The sequence below is a fragment of the Perca fluviatilis genome, chromosome 1, assembly GCF_010015445.1.
Source record: "Perca fluviatilis chromosome 1, GENO_Pfluv_1.0, whole genome shotgun sequence".
Lineage (NCBI taxonomy): Eukaryota > Metazoa > Chordata > Actinopteri > Perciformes > Percidae > Perca > Perca fluviatilis.
Genome location: NC_053112.1, coordinates 12,349,505 through 12,369,694, shown reverse-complemented (window position 1 = coordinate 12,369,694; position 20,190 = coordinate 12,349,505). Strand labels below are relative to the sequence as shown.

Below are 20,190 nucleotides of genomic sequence, written 5' to 3'. Positions count from 1 at the left end.
TGCCTTATTTTTGACTGATGTTCAATTCTATCGTCTTTTAAGGGGAATATTAAGCCTAACTGCAAATAAAATATTGATTCAATGATTTACTGTTCAATGATTTAACACAAAAAAACACAAAACAACAAACTTATATATAATAATATAATAAGGTCTAGTATACACTGTTTAGAGGCAAAACAATCTGCAAATGACTCAGCCCAGCACTCACTGCTGCCCTATAAGCGTATTGCTGTGTGAGTACACGGTAATAATTGAAAGCGACTCAAATGAGTGTATCAAGTCAGATCTTCACTCATCTGGATGATGATGGCTGGACGGTAAGAGGACACTGAAGAAATCAACCTAATACAACTAAAGTGAGGGGGACAGAAATAGGATTTTGAGCATAATCCTCAGTGGAAATGATGTCCTTGAAATAACATATCCAGCTAGAAAAAATTATTTGAACCAAAATATACTCAAATATATTTGATTTTCTGAACTAATGGACATGTGAATGTGCTCTAATGTTTAAGAATCAAATGTTTTGCATCAACCTGCCCGGCAAACGGTCCAACATTTAATTTAAAAAATTGGATAGAAAAATAGTAAGTTGACTTAGCTCCCAAAATAAAAATTCAATTCTCACCTAAACTATGTAACAGACAACCTTAGCTGTTTTGGGGATGTTTTTTAAGCTTTTAATTAACTTTTACAGTACAACAGGTGAATGTTTGAGGGCAAATAGACAGGACTGTGAATGTGAAAAACGTATTGGAATGTTTTTTTTGTCCACTGTTACATGACTACTGAAAAGAGGGTGATGATATTAGGTATAGCTTTAACAAGCGGGGGAATAATGGATGAGCATGCAAGCTGTGTTTCGGGAACACATCCATCTCATTGTTACATTTACACACCACCACACAATACAACCACACACTTTCACTGGGTCATTTAGCAGCTGCAATTGATCTGTGAGTGGTTAAAAGTGTCAGTAACTGATTCACTCCACAGCTACTTACAGCATGTCTCTCTGTGACTCTCCAATGCAGTCCTGAATGGGGGATGAGTACAGCAGGAATGAAGTGCATACGGACCAACAGAAAGTAGTTTAAAAACTTTTTCAGTGCATCCACGACTTTGCATGAAAGTTTATTTTACACTGCTGAAGCACACACGAATAAGACCCACATGAAGTTGTCTCTTGCTCAAAATAAATGCGGGGCATTGCTGGAACCAAGTTCTCAACTCATGAATGTAGATGAAACCATTAGAAGCTAACACCTGAGACACTGTACATGCCCAAAAGGATTCACAATGGTAACTGTTGTGTGAGAGAACAGCCTAAAGCCAATTCTTGCATATTACAAAATCTGAATAATGGTCTATTTTACTCTCCTCAGGCTCAGCTTCCTCTATACCATTTCTTCCTCGTCCACAAGCCTTTGCTCCGTGACTGTAGCACTGAAATCAAAAAGGCTGGAGGATATGACGGATTAATTCAGAAAAACACTCCCCTGCTAATTATAGTAATCGCTACCTATTTGCCTTCTCTGCTCTTTAGGGGTTAACACACAAAAGGTCAAAAATAGCCTCAGGTAGGATCTAAGAGCCTTTCTCTGGAATGTCAGGCTGATACCTTTTCCATCCACCATTTACTGTCCAGGTCAGGGAATCCACCCGGCAACCTTGTTTTCACGACATTTATAGTAGTGTCAATCAAAATTTATACAAATGTAGTTAAACCTATGACCAGTGTTGAGCTAGTTACTCAGGAAGTGTAATATGTTACTCTTTACTACTACTACTGCTACTTTACTTATTACTTAGTATCAAAAGTAATTAGTTACAGAAGTCGTTATATAAAAAAAAAAAACTAAAACAAAAACACACAAACCAAACGCACAACTTGCCGGCTCTTGTAGAACTTATTCTACTTTATTGGAACAATAATTAACCTTACAGAAGGAGTCAACAATCAGCCAAACTGCATAGCTGCATCCAGGCTGTCACTGTATGGTACGAAGAATATCGCACATTTACATAGGCCTATTAAAATGCTCATATTATGCTTTTTGGCTTTTTCCCTTTCCTTTATTGTGTCTTTTTTGTGCATGTTATAGGTTTACAAAGTGAAAAAGTCCACCCCAAAGGGACTTACCATCTCCAACAGAAAACACTGTTCACAAACTGCTCCAAACAGCTCTATTGTAGTCCAGCCTTTACTTCCATGACAAACGTGAGTCACTTTGTAACACACGTTATAATGCTCGCCTAGCTGCTAGCATGGCACGCCCTCATACTCTGCTTCTGACTGGCTAGTAGTCCTTACCTAGGTACTGCCAGACTCCCAACAAAGATGGTACAGAAGTGGGATGCCTCACTCTGTAGCTAAAACAGAGAGCTCAACACACAGGGTGAAAAGAGGAGCTGCAGCAATGTGTAGTACAACAAAAATATGGTGTTTTTTGAAAGTTAAACCATGTAAACCTATTCTGATATAACCTCTAAATACAATTATGAACCTGAAAATGAGCATAATATGAGCACTTTAATTTTTTTGTTGATTTTCACATAGATTCCCATAACCATAGTAACTTGCTCTGTCTGTGTGCACAAGGCGAGGGTGGAGAGGGACACTGCTCTGCTCTGCTCACAGTGACATGTTGGATGTCATCAATGTTCCCACTCGGTTCAAAGCCTATAATGACAATACTTGAAAGTATTCCTCTCTCTGTCATCCTTCATTTAGCTTTTTGGCTAGTAGCCAACGTGACCTGCCCTGGCCCTGACCTGCCACGCGCTAAATTACGACAAGCGTGTACGTCATGTCACGTCATCGTATAAGAAAGCCTACTTTGGACAAAAAACATATCACATTTGGGTAACGCAGCGTTACTTGAATCAGTAACTGTAATATAATTACTGTTTTGGAAATCGTAGTCCCTTACACTACTCTTTACTGTGGAAAGTAATAATATTACAGTAATATATTACTAAGTAATGCGTTACTGCCCAACACTGCCTATGACTATGAAAATGTATATTTTCTGGTTGGGAAATAAGTTTGCAGGGCCTTTAAAGTCTTAACCTTCAAAGAGCTCTTTGAAGAACTGAGGACATGCCAAAATGTCCTTACTCTTAAGGTCTACAACCTGGTCCTCACAAAGGTAGAAGAAAGTACAAGAACATACACACACACACACACACACACACACACACACACACACACACACACACACAAAGCACATATGACGTTAACCAACAAGGACAAACTCAACATGAGTAATAGGTAGGTGGTTATTATGACATACAATACATTAAACTATAGAAAGAGTGTCATAAAAGGCAGACACCAGAGTTCATCATAGCCCCCTTAAGTTGCACACATCTGGGGCGTATCTGTAAACTCATTCCACACGGACATAAAAATAAGGTGTCAAAAAACTGACACCTTGCTGGGTTTCACTTTGTGTCATGAGGACAGGAGCTATGGCATCTGGACTCTCACACAGCCAACCACCAGATAATACAACTATTAGTTTCCACAGACTCAGTGGTTGATAACAAACACACCCGTACACCTGCTGATCTTCACTGATGGAGAACTTGATAAAGCTACCAGGTGACATTAACCAGGAAGTGCTCTATCTGGAAGGCAACACAATGGTTCAACTGTTGGAAATCAGTCCCTAACTGAAAGGTTGGATCACCACAAAAGCCAAAGTAGCCTGTCAAAGTGTCTGTGAGCACCGTGAATTATTATAAATTATATACTGTAAAAAATGTAAATTACTGGGTGGCATATTTTTCTCGATTGTATTCCATAATAGTGCATCTGCAACTACACATACATATCATCTTACAGCTTTAGAGCAACCTGTTTTCTATCAATATCTGGAGGAATCAATATGCCAATGTTTTAATTTTTAAACCCTACATACAATGAATACATATGTTTACCTCAGAGTGTGCTTCTAATTGTTCATTCCAGTTTCTATTCCTTAAAGTGGTGAAACAATTGATTCATGTAAAGGTAAAATGATTTGACAAAATGGTAACACCTGGGTGAGATAATTCATGGCTATATAGTTATTGAATAGTGGATTTGTTTTAAGGCTATAATTAGGTGGTCATTTTATCCATAAATGTCAACATTCATCACTTTTTGGTACATATATACAGTATGTGTGTGTTTCAGTCCTTTTACATAATGCATCACTTGACCTTACAAGACAACAAATTTGAGCTTTAACCTCTGACCTCTGGCCTCAGTAGAGGCAGGGACTAACCCTCACCCCCCTAACCAATTATCATGTAAGAAATGAACAAAAACACGCAGTCCATAGCAGCAAACTAGAACATATGAAAATTGTATTTGTCATGAAGAAAACACAAGCGTTTGTGCGTTGGTTTGTTGTGTGTATGTACTACACGTGTATATTTATAGACAGCTAGCATCGGTTCCACTTGCTTCCGTAACGCAATTCAATTTCTCAGTCAACATTTTTTCATCAAAAAGTACTTTCCATTTTCACCAAAGCAGTTGCCATTACAAATTGAAACACTTGTGATTTATCAAAGTTGATGATGATGATTACTTTGTGAGCACAGTAAAAACTACAGCTCTCATGAAAATGTAAAAGCGCGGCAAGGCGGGTACTTTGTGACTTGGTTTTGTCCACATGCATAAAATTCACCAACTCAACCAAAAAAATCTGCTGCTTAGTATTGCAGACATTTCTAAATTCTGAATCATTAATAAATTAATAACTTATGAAGTCAAGAATTGTCATTACTCGAACAGTAAGTGAAAACATAACTGTATTATTGTATACGTGCATTTTATTTAAAATAGTTTGTATGTACTGTATACAAATGTGCTTGTGTCTTGTAACGTGTGCGTGTGTGTCTGTGTGTTTTGGGCTGCTTATCTTACTCTCTAATGCAACAGTAATCAATGGGCTAATGTGTCACATACAGGCAAGTGAGACTGGAAACACAAACACGCACACAGTTTACACTGTGTTTGTGACTCATGCAGCTTACAGATGACAGCATTGTTACTCCATCAGTTTGACCATATGTTACTACTAAGACAAACTCCATAATGGAGCAGCGGCAGCAGCTTTACCCTGAATTCACACTGAGAGCAGCTTGGTCGGTCTGTCGCTCTACTTTGACTGATGGTGGTGGTGGGGGTGACCGGGGACCAAAGGCTCTGGTGACCCAACATCAATTAGACCCTTTACACAAAGATGTCTGATGGATGTACTTCTTTGTCTTGAAAGTACAGAGTTTCTATATCCTTCCGTTTTTGTTGTCACCCACATTAATCATCCAAAAGGCCCTGGAAATACCAGTGTGTCTATCTATGTAGAAGGAGACATACTGTACATACATATTGCTCATACCCACACATACACACACACACACACACACACACACACACACACACACACACACACACACACACACACACACACACACACACACACACACACACACACACACACACACACACACACTCACTGACACTGGGCTCCCTGGTCATTCCCTTTGGCTCCTAATGTCTGTAGGATTAGAGAGCAGTTGGGCCTGTCAGCACCTCTCCCACCAGGCGTTAAACAGACTGTGTGGAGGTGCCAACAGCTCTCTGCTACACCACACTCAACCTACTATACTGTTAAACAAAGAACGTGACATACTGTTACTACGGTAAAACACCGGACTCCAATGTAAAAACGCATATTTGTTTCTTACTTTTCTTCACTTTTTTTTTGTGTGTACTTTTTTTTACTTGTTAATACTGGATACTGTATCTCTTCAGGCCTTTAAAACGCCTTGAAATGAAACACTGAGAGGGAAAAAAATCTTTGGTTAAACTTACGTCCTTAGGGGCCCTATCTTGCACCCAGCGCAGCACAGCGCAAAGCAAAGCCCGACGCAAGTGTCTTTGCTGATTTAAGACCGACACAGTTGTCAACTTCCCGTTCGGCGCCCACTTCCTTTAAATAGCAAATGCACCTGCGCCCATCTTTGCGCCCATGGGCGTGCTGGTCTTACAGGGCGGTGTGTTCAGGTGCATTCTTGGCGTTTTGCTATCTTGAGGCAGCGGGAAGTGATCGCGCCATTGACCAACAAAAACCTGGTCTAAAGTCAATAATGCAGCATTTCATAGTTATTTTAACAGCAAATTAGTAAAATGCGCCTAGGCTCATGCACAGGGCGTGCACACTATGCTTGTTACACACACAGGGAAGCTCAGCAGCACATGAACATGCAAAGTATTACAAATAAAAATATTACGATGCAAATCCGCCATCATAATAGCAATGCGTCAAGGTACAAACGCTCCTGGCTTTTAAAAGAAATGGGAGATGACACTCTGATTGGTTTATTGCATGTTACGCCCAAAACACACCTATGAATTAATGAAGACACTAAGTACAACCCTTTTGAACCATGCGCCCGGCGCACGGACCCTTTTTTCTGCCGTCAAACTAGCAAAAGTGGATTTGGACACGCCCTAAACGCACCTGCGCCATGCGCTTCACGCCATGAGCTTAGATCGTTAAAATAGGGCCCTAGGTGTTATGTCATAAAAGTTGGCAAACAAATTATGACCTTATACACTTTTACTCCACAGTAAAATTACACCCTAACCATAACCATAACCATAACCATAACCAATACCATAACTTCTCATGACAAAAAACAAATGACACTTACTAAAAGAAGCGTTATGTCATAAATGTTTATGTCACTCTTATGTAGATACCTTCAAGTAAAGTGTAATCAATACTTGTTCTAGTCCAGTAGCTCCTAACATCCATTCCAACCCCTTTATACGATGAAACAATCCGTTGGCATATAGTTCAACCAAAGGCAGATTGTTCTCTATTAAAATAACCCTGCAATGACTGTAAATGAAAAGTACAGATGAAGAGAAAATGTGTAGTGGAAATCTTTATTTCCCAGAATCATGTTGCAACCCATCAGAGTCCTCATGTGTTGTTCTATGTCCATATACTGTACAGCAGGCTATATACCACTTCTGTAGGAGTCTAGAAAAGTCGATTGCAACTGAAATTGTTGAAACATACCAGCATCAGAGTAACATTTTCTGAAATATATTTTAGATCCAACAACTGCCTCTAGCATAACGTTTAGTGCTTTCTAGTTATCAGTGAGGCAGTTGACTAGAAAGCACTATCTATAGATGTTTTTGTTTTAATAATAGAACATGTTTATGCATTTTAATGTGGATCATTTTTTATATATTATAAACATGTGAATGCCTGTTGTGTGTTAACTCTGTACGTCCTTGTGTCCCTTCTACACCTGTGTGTGTGTGTATGTGTGTGTGTGTGTGTGTGTGTGTGTGTGTGTGATAGATGTCCCTCCCATGGTGCGGAGCGGAGTGTGTGTCAGTCCCAGGTGGTGTGCGAGTGCTCGTAAACAGTGTCTTTGATTGAGAGGCCGTGATGCCTGTTTGACAGGCGGCCTTGTGCCGCCAACAGAGAGCAGAATCGCCATAGTTACGCAGCGTCATGTGGACGAGGAGAGCTGCTGCAAATTGAAGGTGGAATGACTGCATTAATTAGCTAATGAGGAGAAGGTCATTAGGGATTTAACACCGCTGGGCGACAGCAGATAATAAATATGATGTAGGATATATTATAAAAACATACTGACAAATGTAAGATCACGTGTCCAATAATTAAACTGACGTTCACTACACTAAATGGCATGATACCATTGTGTCTGACACGACTCCCCAAGCATTGCATTAGAGTCAGGGTTTAAAATGTGCGTCTTTGCCAGTCTTTTAATAGAAAATTCTAAATAATGTTTTTTTAGTGAACACAAAAGGCAAAAAACAACAACCGTACAACAGATATAGCAGAAGGCTTTGAAACAACTGAAGAGAGTAAGGAGAGCAGAAAAGACAGGCACCTTACTGTTGCTATGGACGGAAAGGAATTTATGAGAAAGACCTACTACACATGACTGCTATTCAATATGCTCTTTTTAAAGTGTGTCTAAAATCCCAGCAACGCTAGCCATCTAATTTAGTTGAAGAAGGCTGTACAATAGATGTTGCACAGATAGAAAGTTGTCTTCTTCACTGAAAAGCTTACTTCAGCTAAATTAGCTCACTGTCATTGTGTTGTTGGTCTTTGTTTCCAATTTTAAAACAGGAAAGACATGATGGATAGTCTAAAAGAAGCATAATAGGAAAGAATTCTCCTTAAATCGTCACTCAAATCAATTTCTGAATATATTTACGGTAAGAATTAAGCCCTTTTGTTGCTTCATTTTATTTCTATGGTGCCAAGTTGTAGTTGTTAAAAGCTTCTCAATAATGTGATTTATTTATTCTTCTTAGATTTGAACAGATGGACAGGATTAGCCTACTTAAAAAAAAATTATATTTTACATTGCAGGAGTTTTTGTTTAAGCCTACCTGTGCAGATTGAGGTCATGATTTACCAGTCATAGTTTTCCAGGAAGCTGCATTCTGCATTCCATAGGTTCAATGCATAGCAGCATCATCATAGTGAGCAAAGCCATCTTAGGCCAGAGTCACTTGGCACTATAATCCTTATCTTTTATGGCATATACTTATGCACACCAACATATATCACACGTACAATAAAGCAATCATAAGCATGTGCTAGCGTGTGCATAGTAGCAGCAAGCCACCAGATAATTCTCACACGTTCACTGTGTGGGCAGGTTTAGGCCTCTACAATGTAGCCAATGCAAATACACACATGTAGCAACTGTTTATGTGCACAGGTTTTCACAAGCATATAGAAATATACCTTGTAATTAATATGCTATTACCTAACTTCATCATAACTCTAATCTGAAAGAAATTTTAACCTGGGTCTTATTCTCAAGTTGACAAGTGTACGTCATCACGTCATCGTATAAGAAAGCCTACTTTGGACAAAAAACAAATCACAGTTGGGCAACGCAGTAACACAGCATTACTTGCAAACCATACAGTACATGTTACACATCATAATGTAACGCTAGTTATTGTTAGCGTTAACTATTAACTCGTCGTTATTACATATAAGTACTTTCGGGCCGTGCATAGAGTAAGAGCACGGAGACAGCTTCGACTGTATAATTCTACTTAAGACTCGTCAAACCAAAACGCGCTTCATACAACTTCAAATCAACATCATATCCCTTCGCCAACATAACTGTTACTGAATTACAGGCAGGGTATAACATGTTAGATAGCTCCCTTGTTAACACAAGGAACAGAATACACTAGGAAGCTACAATTAATGGAAATATGTGACTTATTTCAGTAACCCTAAAAAGGTCATCTGTTAACTAAATAGTCACAAAATAAATCTCATCTTACAGTAACATATAAACATGTATATAATGCCTATTTCCACAAGTATAGCAGCAACACTACCATGTTTCTGTAGCTACAATCTATTTGACTCATCTCTCTCTTCAAAGGCTCAATAACACTGACTCGACTTACAGTAAACATCACCTTTACACATGGATCATATATGCTCTGCTTCTAACACAGCTGTCATGATGATACATCATGTCTCCAAAACCTTTTTCCTAAAACCTTTTTCCTATCATAGCTTAGGACAAAAAGAACATTGTTCCTAAACTGACACTTATGAATTTGCAAAAGGGTTTTACGTAAAAAAAGTTTCAGAAGCCCAAAGAGGCGTTATATTTTGTCAATCTAGACCACTATACTGCGGTAAGGTGGAAAATATTGAACGTGGTGAGGTTCTCAAAGGTTCAAAAGGTTTTTATGTCTTCGGTAACAAAATGATTTTGAGCGTGATGAAAGCTAAAATTGAATGCTGGTGCAAACACATACACACACAGAGCGCACACTCTCGGACACTCACACCTCATTCCCAGAAACATATCTCCTGTCACACACACCTCGCTTGCTCTCAAACCCGCCGTGATGGAGATTAATAGCAGCATTTAGAGCCTGCTGAGGTCCACCTGTCAAGGCTGGGGCCCCCAGGGCAGCGCACGTCTGTGCCTAGGAACGAGCGACTGTCCTGGGGCAAGATCCATCATGGAAGTCCGCGACAGGCTGGATCTCTGGAGCCAGCCTCCACAGCTGGACCACCGACGCGGGGCCATCCGTCCAGGATGACAGGCACACAGAGCGAATCCAACTGGCGCAGACTCGATAGCTGGTGAATGGAGGAGTGTGGGGACCGAGCGAGGGGGCGTGTGATGGCTGCATGCAGGACGCTGAGACGTGTGTGTGTGTGTGTGTGTGTGTGTGTGTGTGAGCACTTTTATAGAAGTGCATGCCGTTATGAGCACAAATTGGAATTTAGTCTTTCAAAGTTTAGGTTGTGATGTTTATCCAGTGTACATGCTGCTGTCTTTGTTTGTGTCTCACACTGTATTGCCTGTTCTGTCTATTTAAACTGCAGCAGTAAAAAGTATTGGTTATGTCTGTGATGTTCTAACTGTCACAGTGATTTTCAACTCTCCAGTTCAACTGGATTAGTTGGTTGACACTTAGATATATAGACAATGAATGTTGGTAATTGTTGCTTTTTTCTATATATCGCTGTTATATTGCTTGTAGCGTATATACAGTACACATTAGTAATTTTTATTTTTTACATATCTTTGTCGGTATTTGTTGTCCTTGTTTTTAGCTGCATGTCTATTTCTATCTTCCTTCAATTGTTCTTGGTACTGTGTGTTAAGTACATTAAGAGCAACTAAAACCGGAGTCAAATTCCTTATTTGTAGGTGTGCACAAACTTGGCCAAAAAAGGTGATTCTGAACTGACTGACCAGTCAAAATGTCACTCAAACTCATTCTATTCCGCTAAACTTTGTCCAAACCGACAGAACTTTATTTAGAATTGTAGTTGAGATCAGAATATTCTTGAAGATTCCAAACATCTGATACAACTGATGCATACTCTACATTATAATGTGGACTAAGATGATTTTTCCAACCTTAAAGCAAATAAAGGGGAATAAATGGGAAATCTGTAGCCAATATTAAAAGGGTTATTGTAGATAACGTTTTGACATTTTAAACTCTGAGGTTAATGAATACAGTTCTTCTTGCCATCAGCTGCTGCATGGACACCACGCCTTCAGGACTTCTTATCTACTCACTTGAATATTTCCTGCACATATGCTCTTTCTTGTCAATGAAAAAAGCAAACCAAATACTTTACTTTAATACTTTGTTTTATTAACAGTGGCACACCATGTAGAACCAAACATGTATTGTAGTTTTTCCAATAATGACTAATTATGATTTTTGAAAGGGACTATTTTTGCGTAAAGAGATGCGTTGTGATATGATTTTCAGGGGGTAATGTGTAGTATAAAAAAAAACAAATAATAGCATCGGGCTGTTATTGCAAAATCTGGGCGTGCTTAGACTTCACATAATAGAGATATTGTCATTTAAATAAGTTATGAAGCTAAAAATAATTTCAAATAGGTGTTTGGTGCTTCGTTAGTAGAAGAGTCTCCAGGAGTTGGGTGGTTGCAGCACATTGACGGCTGAGGTTTGACAGCTGCCGTGACCTGTCAGTCACTTCTATTACAGTATCAACAACAGCACGCCCACTGAGCGCTGCTGGATGCTGACTGTTTGCCAGCCTCAGTGCCGAGGCAGAACAATGACTCCAATCTCCTTACCCAGCACTCCATAATACACTATGAATAGTGTTTTACAATCTTTAGCATTTGTATCCGAGGGACTATGGCTTTGACCTCTGCTCTCCTTAAAATTGGTTATTTGTGTGTGGGAAATAAGACGCTTTAGTGACATCTGGTTCAACTCTAGATGTTCCTTAATATGCATTTTCATCATTCAAAATGTTACCGTTTTGTCAGTTCGGATGGACAGTTATGATCAACCCATTAACATTATTATTCAAATCTAATACTGACTGACTTTCTAACACCGCAAAAATGTGTTGGTTGCAGACTCTTTTTTTTAAGGGTGATAACGTCCAAAAAAAATATGACGACCGACATTTAAAGCTTCATTCAAAAACCATCAATAGAAGCTTTGAATGTTAAAAAAAAAGACCTTCGGTGTAGCCCTATAATATAGACAGACAATATTTTAGAAAAGGTGCATCTTATCGAAATGTACAGACTTCGTGCCATTTCCTATTTGATGTTGTATCCCTTAATACAATACATGGTCAAAACACATTTTTTCACACCAAGCACGCTTCTCCAATTTTGAATTACTGATTTTACACATGTGCACTAAACATCCTTAAAGTATCATCACCTGCAATACATATACAGTATATACTTAATGTTATGGGCTTATTTCAACACACAAGGAAAGACTGATTGTAAATCACAATTATTCTACTAATATTCCACCAATCAAATAATACACAACAACTGCTGAACACAATGAAAGTCATCAATTTATAGAACATATGACAACATACAGTATGCAACAACCAAATACAATCTGTGCTTCACTAACTCCTACAGGTGTAATGCTTATTATCTGTCCAAAGATACTAAGAACCCACCAGAACAGGACAAAATGAAAGGTAATTATTTGCATTTTGACAACTGCAACAGTGGAAGTATCTCCTTAAATCATAATTTAATTTGTCTGTATTTTCATCATCAACATTTTTTCTTGATTGACAGCCTACAGATCCCAAATCCCATATAATCAGTTGACTTTTGAATACATTTGCAATCCCATCATGTCACATAATGAAGCCTCGTATAAAGCACCAGTGTGTGATTTTTTTGGAAACAGATTACATGTAATTTGCCAGTCCCCATCTCTACCTACTATATGTCCAACTGGGGCTTGACATGTAAAATCATAAGAATTTTTTCTCCAACCAGATTACTTCAGTAATCAGATTACATGTCATTTGTGCTCCCCATCCACTGAACCACTAACTAGAGCTTTAGATAACGAGGCGGTGTGCATTATTTTTTGTAATCTGATTCCATGTAATTAGTTACTCCTGGCGTATAACTAACTGGAGCTTTAGATAAGGAGGCGGTGTGCATTATTCTTTGTAATCTGATTCCATGTAATTAGTTACTCCTATCCTGGCGTATCACTAGCTGGGGCTTTAGATAAAGAGGCAGCGTGGAGAGGCTCTGTTGACGATCAGCACTGCAAAGCTAACGGAGCTGATGGCTATTAGCATAATTAATGTCATCGCCGTAATGCACTCCAATTCTGAGACAGCCTGCCTCACACACAAACACACACACTCAAACACCCTAACATTTATATACAGGCCTAAGCGTGAAGGCCGAGGCATAATCGAATCTGCTATACAGAACTCAACGCTCAACATGGAACTGTCATGTGTGATCTTTCCTGTTTCGTGATGCGAACATGTCGCTGTGATGACAGTAAGTCAGTCAGTCAGTCAGTCACTGGTATCTGCAAATCACGTACATCATGTCCCGAGCATTCAAATAAAAAGCATGCACTGTGACGTATTATGTTAAAAGCCGGGGCAAGATAGGTTAGATAGAACGTAGGCCTGTGTGTTAAAGATAGCACAGGATGCCTGAGGGGGTGTGACAGAAAACCAGGGCTGCCTGCTCTTTCTCTCTCTAGTTCTTTTTTCTCCCTCTTTTTTCTCTTTCTCAACACCTCCCAATTTCTCTCTTCCTCTCTTTCTCTCTCTCTCTCTCTCTCTCTCTCTCTCTTTCTCTTCTCTGCACCACGCAGCTATAAAGCAACTGTAGCTCTGAAGGCGAAACACACAGAGCGGGCCTGGATCTCTCTCAGATTCTTCTCTGCTCTTAACCATTTGAAATCTCCAGTGCCAAGGACACTGAGCGAGCTTAGAGTGTGAAAAGTAAAGCCACTTAGCGGGGAAAATAAGCATATCACATGGAGTGAGTTGGCGTGGCTGCATTCACATCGACAAAATGTGTTGGTGATTTGACACAATTTTGCAACTCTGCCAAGATTTCATGTTCTCTGTCTTAAAAAAATAACACATTTTGTCCCTAAAGTCACAACAAATCAGTGTCTGTGTAGTTCCAAACTCGCAGCAATGAATTTGTTCCCTTTGACCTTGTCATCATTACATCATTTGGTCATGTGGTTGATCACAGGTAGCTTTTATCACACGTGCATATCACATTCTGAACAACAGAGCTTGAAAAAGCAGTGATGTGAAACAAGTTGCTCACTGTTTCCTTTTGAGGTAATTTTCAAATGGAACCAGTTAATCGTTGAGAAGAGTGAAAGTTCATGATGCAGGATAAAAAAGACGATGAACACAAAGTACAGAACGAGAAACAAGAACACTTGTTTTTAATGAGGAAACAAGAATTCAACATTTTTCATGGGTCTTTTTATTCTTTCTCATAGAAAGGAATCAGTAGTTCGACTTCATTCTGGGTGATGTAAGCGACCTGATAAAGGAGCCTAACACCCAGCAATTCTTCATTTTCCTTCACTTATTGTGCAAGTTATGTATACAGCTGGCATTGGTGTCTTGCTGCCAATTGCTGTAGTCTCAAATCTGATTGGTTGGCGCTTTGTTCTTGTCCTCCATAGCAAACGTTCATCTCACAACACATTTCTTTCACAACTACTCTACATTCAAGGTCCCATATCATGTTCATTTTCATGTTCATACATGTATTTGGGGTTTCTACTAGAACATATTTACATGCTTTAATGTTTAAAAAAAAAATTATATTTATATCATCCTGTCTGTCTAAATACACCTTTATTCTCCCTCTGTCTGAAACACTCCGTTTTAGCGCCCGTCTCTTTAAGCCCCACTCCTGAAAAAACCCAGTCTGCTCTGATTGTGAGTCTCTGTACCGTCATTGCAACCAGGGAATGACTGTAACGGCACAGTAGCGTCACTTTCTACCTATATATAGTGTAGTTGAGACATCACAATCTTACAGAAGTCCTAATGGCTCGTTTAAAGGCACAGTTTCTGACTACTGGCTGTGTGCATTTCTAGATGGATTGAGTTTTTTTGATAGTTTCACAGTATTATAATTCAAAAGACATGGACATCTTACTTTTCACAATATGGGACCTTTAAGACTTTTTAGGTAAGTATCCTCCCCAGAGGGCTAGCGTTAGCAACTGATTAGGTGCGTGAATAAATATATAAATAAAAAGGGACTTAGGCATCTACACTACTACGTTTTCATTTTAAGCAGCGTTTTGAGACAAAAATGTTCTCCGTCCACACAAGAGTTTTGGCTCCAGTAGCAGAACTAATCTCCATCCATATAACACGTACGACAACGCATATTACATGACCACTTACATACACTAGGCGCGTTCTAACCAGTTTTGTGTCTATTGCTATTACCTCCACCGTGTCTGTTCTGTCATTGTAATGGTAGAATAAAAAAAGGTTTTTGCTCTTTGTCTAGTTTACATGTCATACTGTTCTTTTGTCAAAAATCTATAAGCGTGTATCAGACTTTTCTTGTTTGATATTCTGGGGCTGCTTACACATGTGAAGCTGTGTAAACCATATTGTACTCTAACTTTGTATAGTTCTAAGCATTGTTTTTGGCAAGCTGGAAGGTTTAACACAGGCACATAACAGCAAAAGCCTGGAAAGCCTGGACACCATTTTGTTTTCTTTAACTTTGACTTTTTATTAAACAAAGGATATATAGCCAAAGCATCCCTATCTTAGGCTTTAAGAGCCTTAAGGCTTCACCTTTTCACTCCAAAGACAGTCAAAAGGTCAGAGATGTAGCCAGGGGCAAGAAGTCAACAAAGCTTGAGAAGCATCAATAAACATGTAACATAAATTGTAAAACATTGCCTGTTAAATAATGATGAATAATATAGTATAGTATTTGAAGGCATCATACAGATTTTGTTTCAATCTGTTTGACACTGGTGGTAAAACTAAGTTAGCCACTGTAGCAGAATAACATGTTTTTTTTTTTTTTTTTCGGGGCAGTGAAGAAATACTGAATGTAGTGATGTAATGTGAGATTTTTTGAAACAACTCTCTGTTGCAAGACTGTATGATCGTAGGGGTAAATTCTACCAGGTCTGGTCTCATTTCCTGCATTTTATTCAATTTGAACTGACTAGTGCCCCATAATTAATATTATTATCAAGACTAATTCGATCTCAACCAACACCCCCATATTATTTTATTTATTTTTATTTATATATATATATATATATATTTTTTTTTTTTTTCCTTCCTATTCTATTGATTATTTAGGTGTATGTGTTTTAATTGTGAATTTGTGTTGCCCAGATTGCTGTATAGTGTTTGTTTAGTGCTGTTACATGTTGTTAAATGTGGTGTGTTTCTCACATGGAAAAACAATAAAAACTCGGATTACAAAAAAGAAAAAGAAACAACTGTCTGTCTATTATAATGTTTCAGCTTCACCTGCACATGGTGTGCTGTAATATCTGCGCTATTAGCAGAATAAATTAACCTGAAAAGACTCACATCCAGGGGTAGTTTAACGTGCTATGAACCAATCGCAAGGAAACAATACCATAGCAAAAAGTTGGCAAGGTATATTGTGGTAGTGATACGTGCACTGTAGCAACAAGGTGAAGTTGGAGAACAGTTGAGTATGTATAACCATCATTTGAGTTGTCAAGTGGCAGACCAACTGACAATAATATGAGACAAGACTCATTGAAGAGAGCATGATGCAATGTAACAATTCTATAATGACTGTGGAAAGTCTTGAAAGCACAATCAGGGACTGACCAATAACACCAAACTCCAACGCTTCATGATCTACATTTTTGTAAGAATTAAGAGGTTATAGTTAATTTTAAGATGAGCGACATGACATTGTGCTGACCCAAGTTCTTAATGATTAATATACAAATCACAAATGTAAATGTCACATGCTTGACTTGATCTCCAACATTTGCTCATTTTGTTTTTAATGTCAGATCTGGAAATTTAGATAGCATGTTGTAAAGAGCTTAGTGTCCTTAAATGATTACGCATGAAGGCGAGGTGAGGGGCTCATTACAGTTTCAATTGTAATATATTTTGACGTTACATTGAGGCCTTGAGACAACGGATAACCAGGTGTGTGACAGGATCAGGCTGTATGGCTCAACCGATGTGACAATGTGAGGTCACGATAAGAGAGAGTCACGTCTCAGCATTCACGCACACGCACAAGCACGCGCACACACACACAGACACGGACACAGACACAGACACAGACACGGACACAGACACAGACACACACACACACAGTACATGAGCAATAGGTAGGTGGTTATTATGACATACAATACATCAAACTATAGAAAGAGTGTTGACTCAGCAACGTGTGTCATTCCACATCTTAATTACCGCCTAACTTCGATGTATTTACATAACATGAACAAAGCATTAGTGCATACATTAAAACTGTTTGCTCAAAGTTGGAAACTGGACAGAAAGTTGTAGTAGCAGAAAAAACTGCTGTGTCAAACTTTTAGATAATCTGTCTCTGTTTGTATTTCCGTCTCTCTGTCCTTCCTTCTCTGATAAACCCACATTTATAATGACAAGACATCAGCTATTGTTGTGGCACTCACTAAAAGACAACCAATTGAATCAGGGGAGACATACCGGCAAATGCACTAAAACTATGTCAGCACATGGCTTTGTCCTGTGAATCAGGTGAATCTGGGGCAGGGTTTTATGTGATTCAGGAGGAAGATGGATCACACAGGCATGGTGTAAGTAGGAGTGTGTCCTCACCCTCTGCAGCATGTGTGTGTGTATGTGTGTGTGCGTGTGCATGTGTGTGTGTGCGCTTGAGTTTACGCGTGTGCGTGTGTGTGTGTGCGTGTGTGTGCGTGTCTGTGCTTGTATTACTATCCTCGTGAGACACAGCAAACTTTTAAACTTTAGTGTTTAGCACTCTATTCTTTTTAGAAGGTATTTGAGGCTTAGGACTTATATGTATGTTTAGAATTAGAAACAGGCTGAAGTTAAGGATAACAGTTGGGTATTTAGTGCCAGTTGTTGGGATTAGGAAAAGGACAAACTCAGATCACAGGAATTTTAAAATCCTACCTTACTTCACACATAAAAAGACATTTCACAGTTTTTCTCCTGTGCGATTGCAAATATACTCACACTAGAAGACATCACACACTACAAGATGTTAAGATTTTGCTTTTTTCTTTCAAATACACTCTCATGTGTTTCTCTCTCATGCACACACCCAAAAAATTGCTTTGTCCATACGTTTTAATGATATGTTATGTAGGGCAAAGTCAGTTTGTACTCAAGAAAATCTCAAATAGATTCTAGTGTGCCTGTTCATCAATCTAAATACAGACTGCTGGATAAATTTATCAGCTTGGTCATGAAGATAAACGTGGAGTTTTACAGATTTCCCCTTTCAGGAGAATGTAAAATGACAACAATTAAAAGTTTATAGCAGGACTGGTGGTCATATGAGTCAGCTGGACCATGCATGTCCTTTGGGGTCCAGTTTGGGAGTTTCCTAAGTTAACCGAGCTGCCCTCTGCTGGGACAATTAAAATGCCAATCCGTACACCAGCTATGACGGCCCAAAATGACAACCCACACCCTGGACAGGAAAGCAACCAAACACCATTTGTTGGAAGCCTTATCCAAAACACCTGTTAGAAGAAGCTGCATTCATCGCTCAACATTTCAACATTAGGTTAAGCCTTCCTTCCTACACTTAACTAAATGTGAAGCAGTGAAGAATGCTGCAATTTTAAAATTACGTAAGAATAAATCATTATGAAATGAAAGAGTGGGACTTATAATACTTGGCAAATAAGGATATGATGTCACAGATTGCAGGCAGGGAGAAGGAAGTATGCAGATAGATAGATAGATAGATAGATAGATGATAGATAGATAGATAGATAGATAGATAGATAGATAGATGATAGATAGATAGATAGATAGATAGATAGATAGATAGATAGATAGATAGATAGATAGATAGATAGATAGATAGATAAGCAGAGGTGTGTGTAGGTTAGAAAGAAAACGCATTTTATAATGTGTAGAAATGAATGCAGAATACATAGAGAACAGTGCAGGCATGTGAGTGTATGTGTAGGCATTACGAGTGTAAATGCAGGACTGCGTGTTTGTGTGTGTGGGCATGTAGGAATCGATGTGCCCGTGTGCCTGAGCGGAGTGTTGTTGGTGTATGTGTGCATATGTATATATATATATATATATATATATATATATATATATATATATATATATATATATATATATATATATATGTTGCTTCCCCAGTAGATCTTCGGCTCACCTTCCAGGCAGCAGGTCCTCCAGAGGCCCGAGTGCGTCATCACCTCCTCGTTCTTCTTGCTGGTCTCATTCTCGTTGGTGCTCTTGATCTTGCAGACACCGCGCGAGTACAGCCAGTAGTCCGTCCCCACGGCGATGGTCATAAGGCTGAAGGCGGCAAAGGCCCCCACCGTGGTCAGCAGCATCTGAACTCCGCGGTCAAACACACCCATGTTGCCGCATTCCACGAAAGGGGGGCCCCCTTTCCTCTTGATGTACAGGAAGTAAATATTTGTGAGTTTGCGTCGCCACGCCAGCTCGGAAAACGGGGGGTGGGTTGTGTCGGGAGGACGACGGTAGCGGGGGGCGGCTGGGGGGGCGGGGGAATTAGGGGAGCTCGGGGGAAATCGTATGGTTGGTTTTGGGGTGGAACAGCAAATAAGTGAAAAAAAAATGAAGATGAGGGTGAAGGTTTGGGGGCTGTCTGTTTGGCCCAACAGACGGGCAGAAACAGACTTTGGTTAGGATGGTAGAACCTTCAGCTACAAAGGTGTCTAAGTTCTACTCCACTTAAGTGGCAGTAAGTTGCCCTGCTCTGGAAAACAAAATGTTGACCTAAAAAACACAGGCTTCTAGCAGATCCCACAAGAGACCTGGTCTGCGATCTAGGTCCTACTTTGTGGAGTTAGAAGGCCTCTAAACGTCAAACTCTCAAATAAAGGCCAAGGTAATGAGAAGATGGAGGATTTTGCTCTGTTTCTCTGTTTTCGTCTCAAGCTCTCTGAGCTGACTGAAGCAGTTACATATATTACAATCCTCACAGCTTCAACGGTGATGTATGGAATGATGTGCATGTAGCGCTTGATTTTTCCCACATAGGCTGTCAAGTTCAGCCTACACTGTTATTCTCCGGCTCACACACAAA

At 39.3% G+C, this 20,190-nt stretch overlaps 1 protein-coding gene across 1 annotated transcript in view; it reads right to left on the bottom strand.

Annotated features, from left to right (window-relative positions):
* The window catches only part of LOC120567022 (voltage-dependent calcium channel gamma-2 subunit-like), a 76,440-nt gene extending 56,655 nt beyond the window's left edge, over positions 1-19,785 (bottom strand). The window contains exon 1 of the mRNA XM_039813802.1: positions 19,288-19,785. Within this exon, the coding sequence (XP_039669736.1) occupies positions 19,288-19,498 (211 nt within the window). The 5' untranslated portion in view covers positions 19,499-19,785. The remainder of the gene's footprint in view (positions 1-19,287) is intronic.
* Between the last annotated feature and the right edge of the window lie 405 nt (positions 19,786-20,190).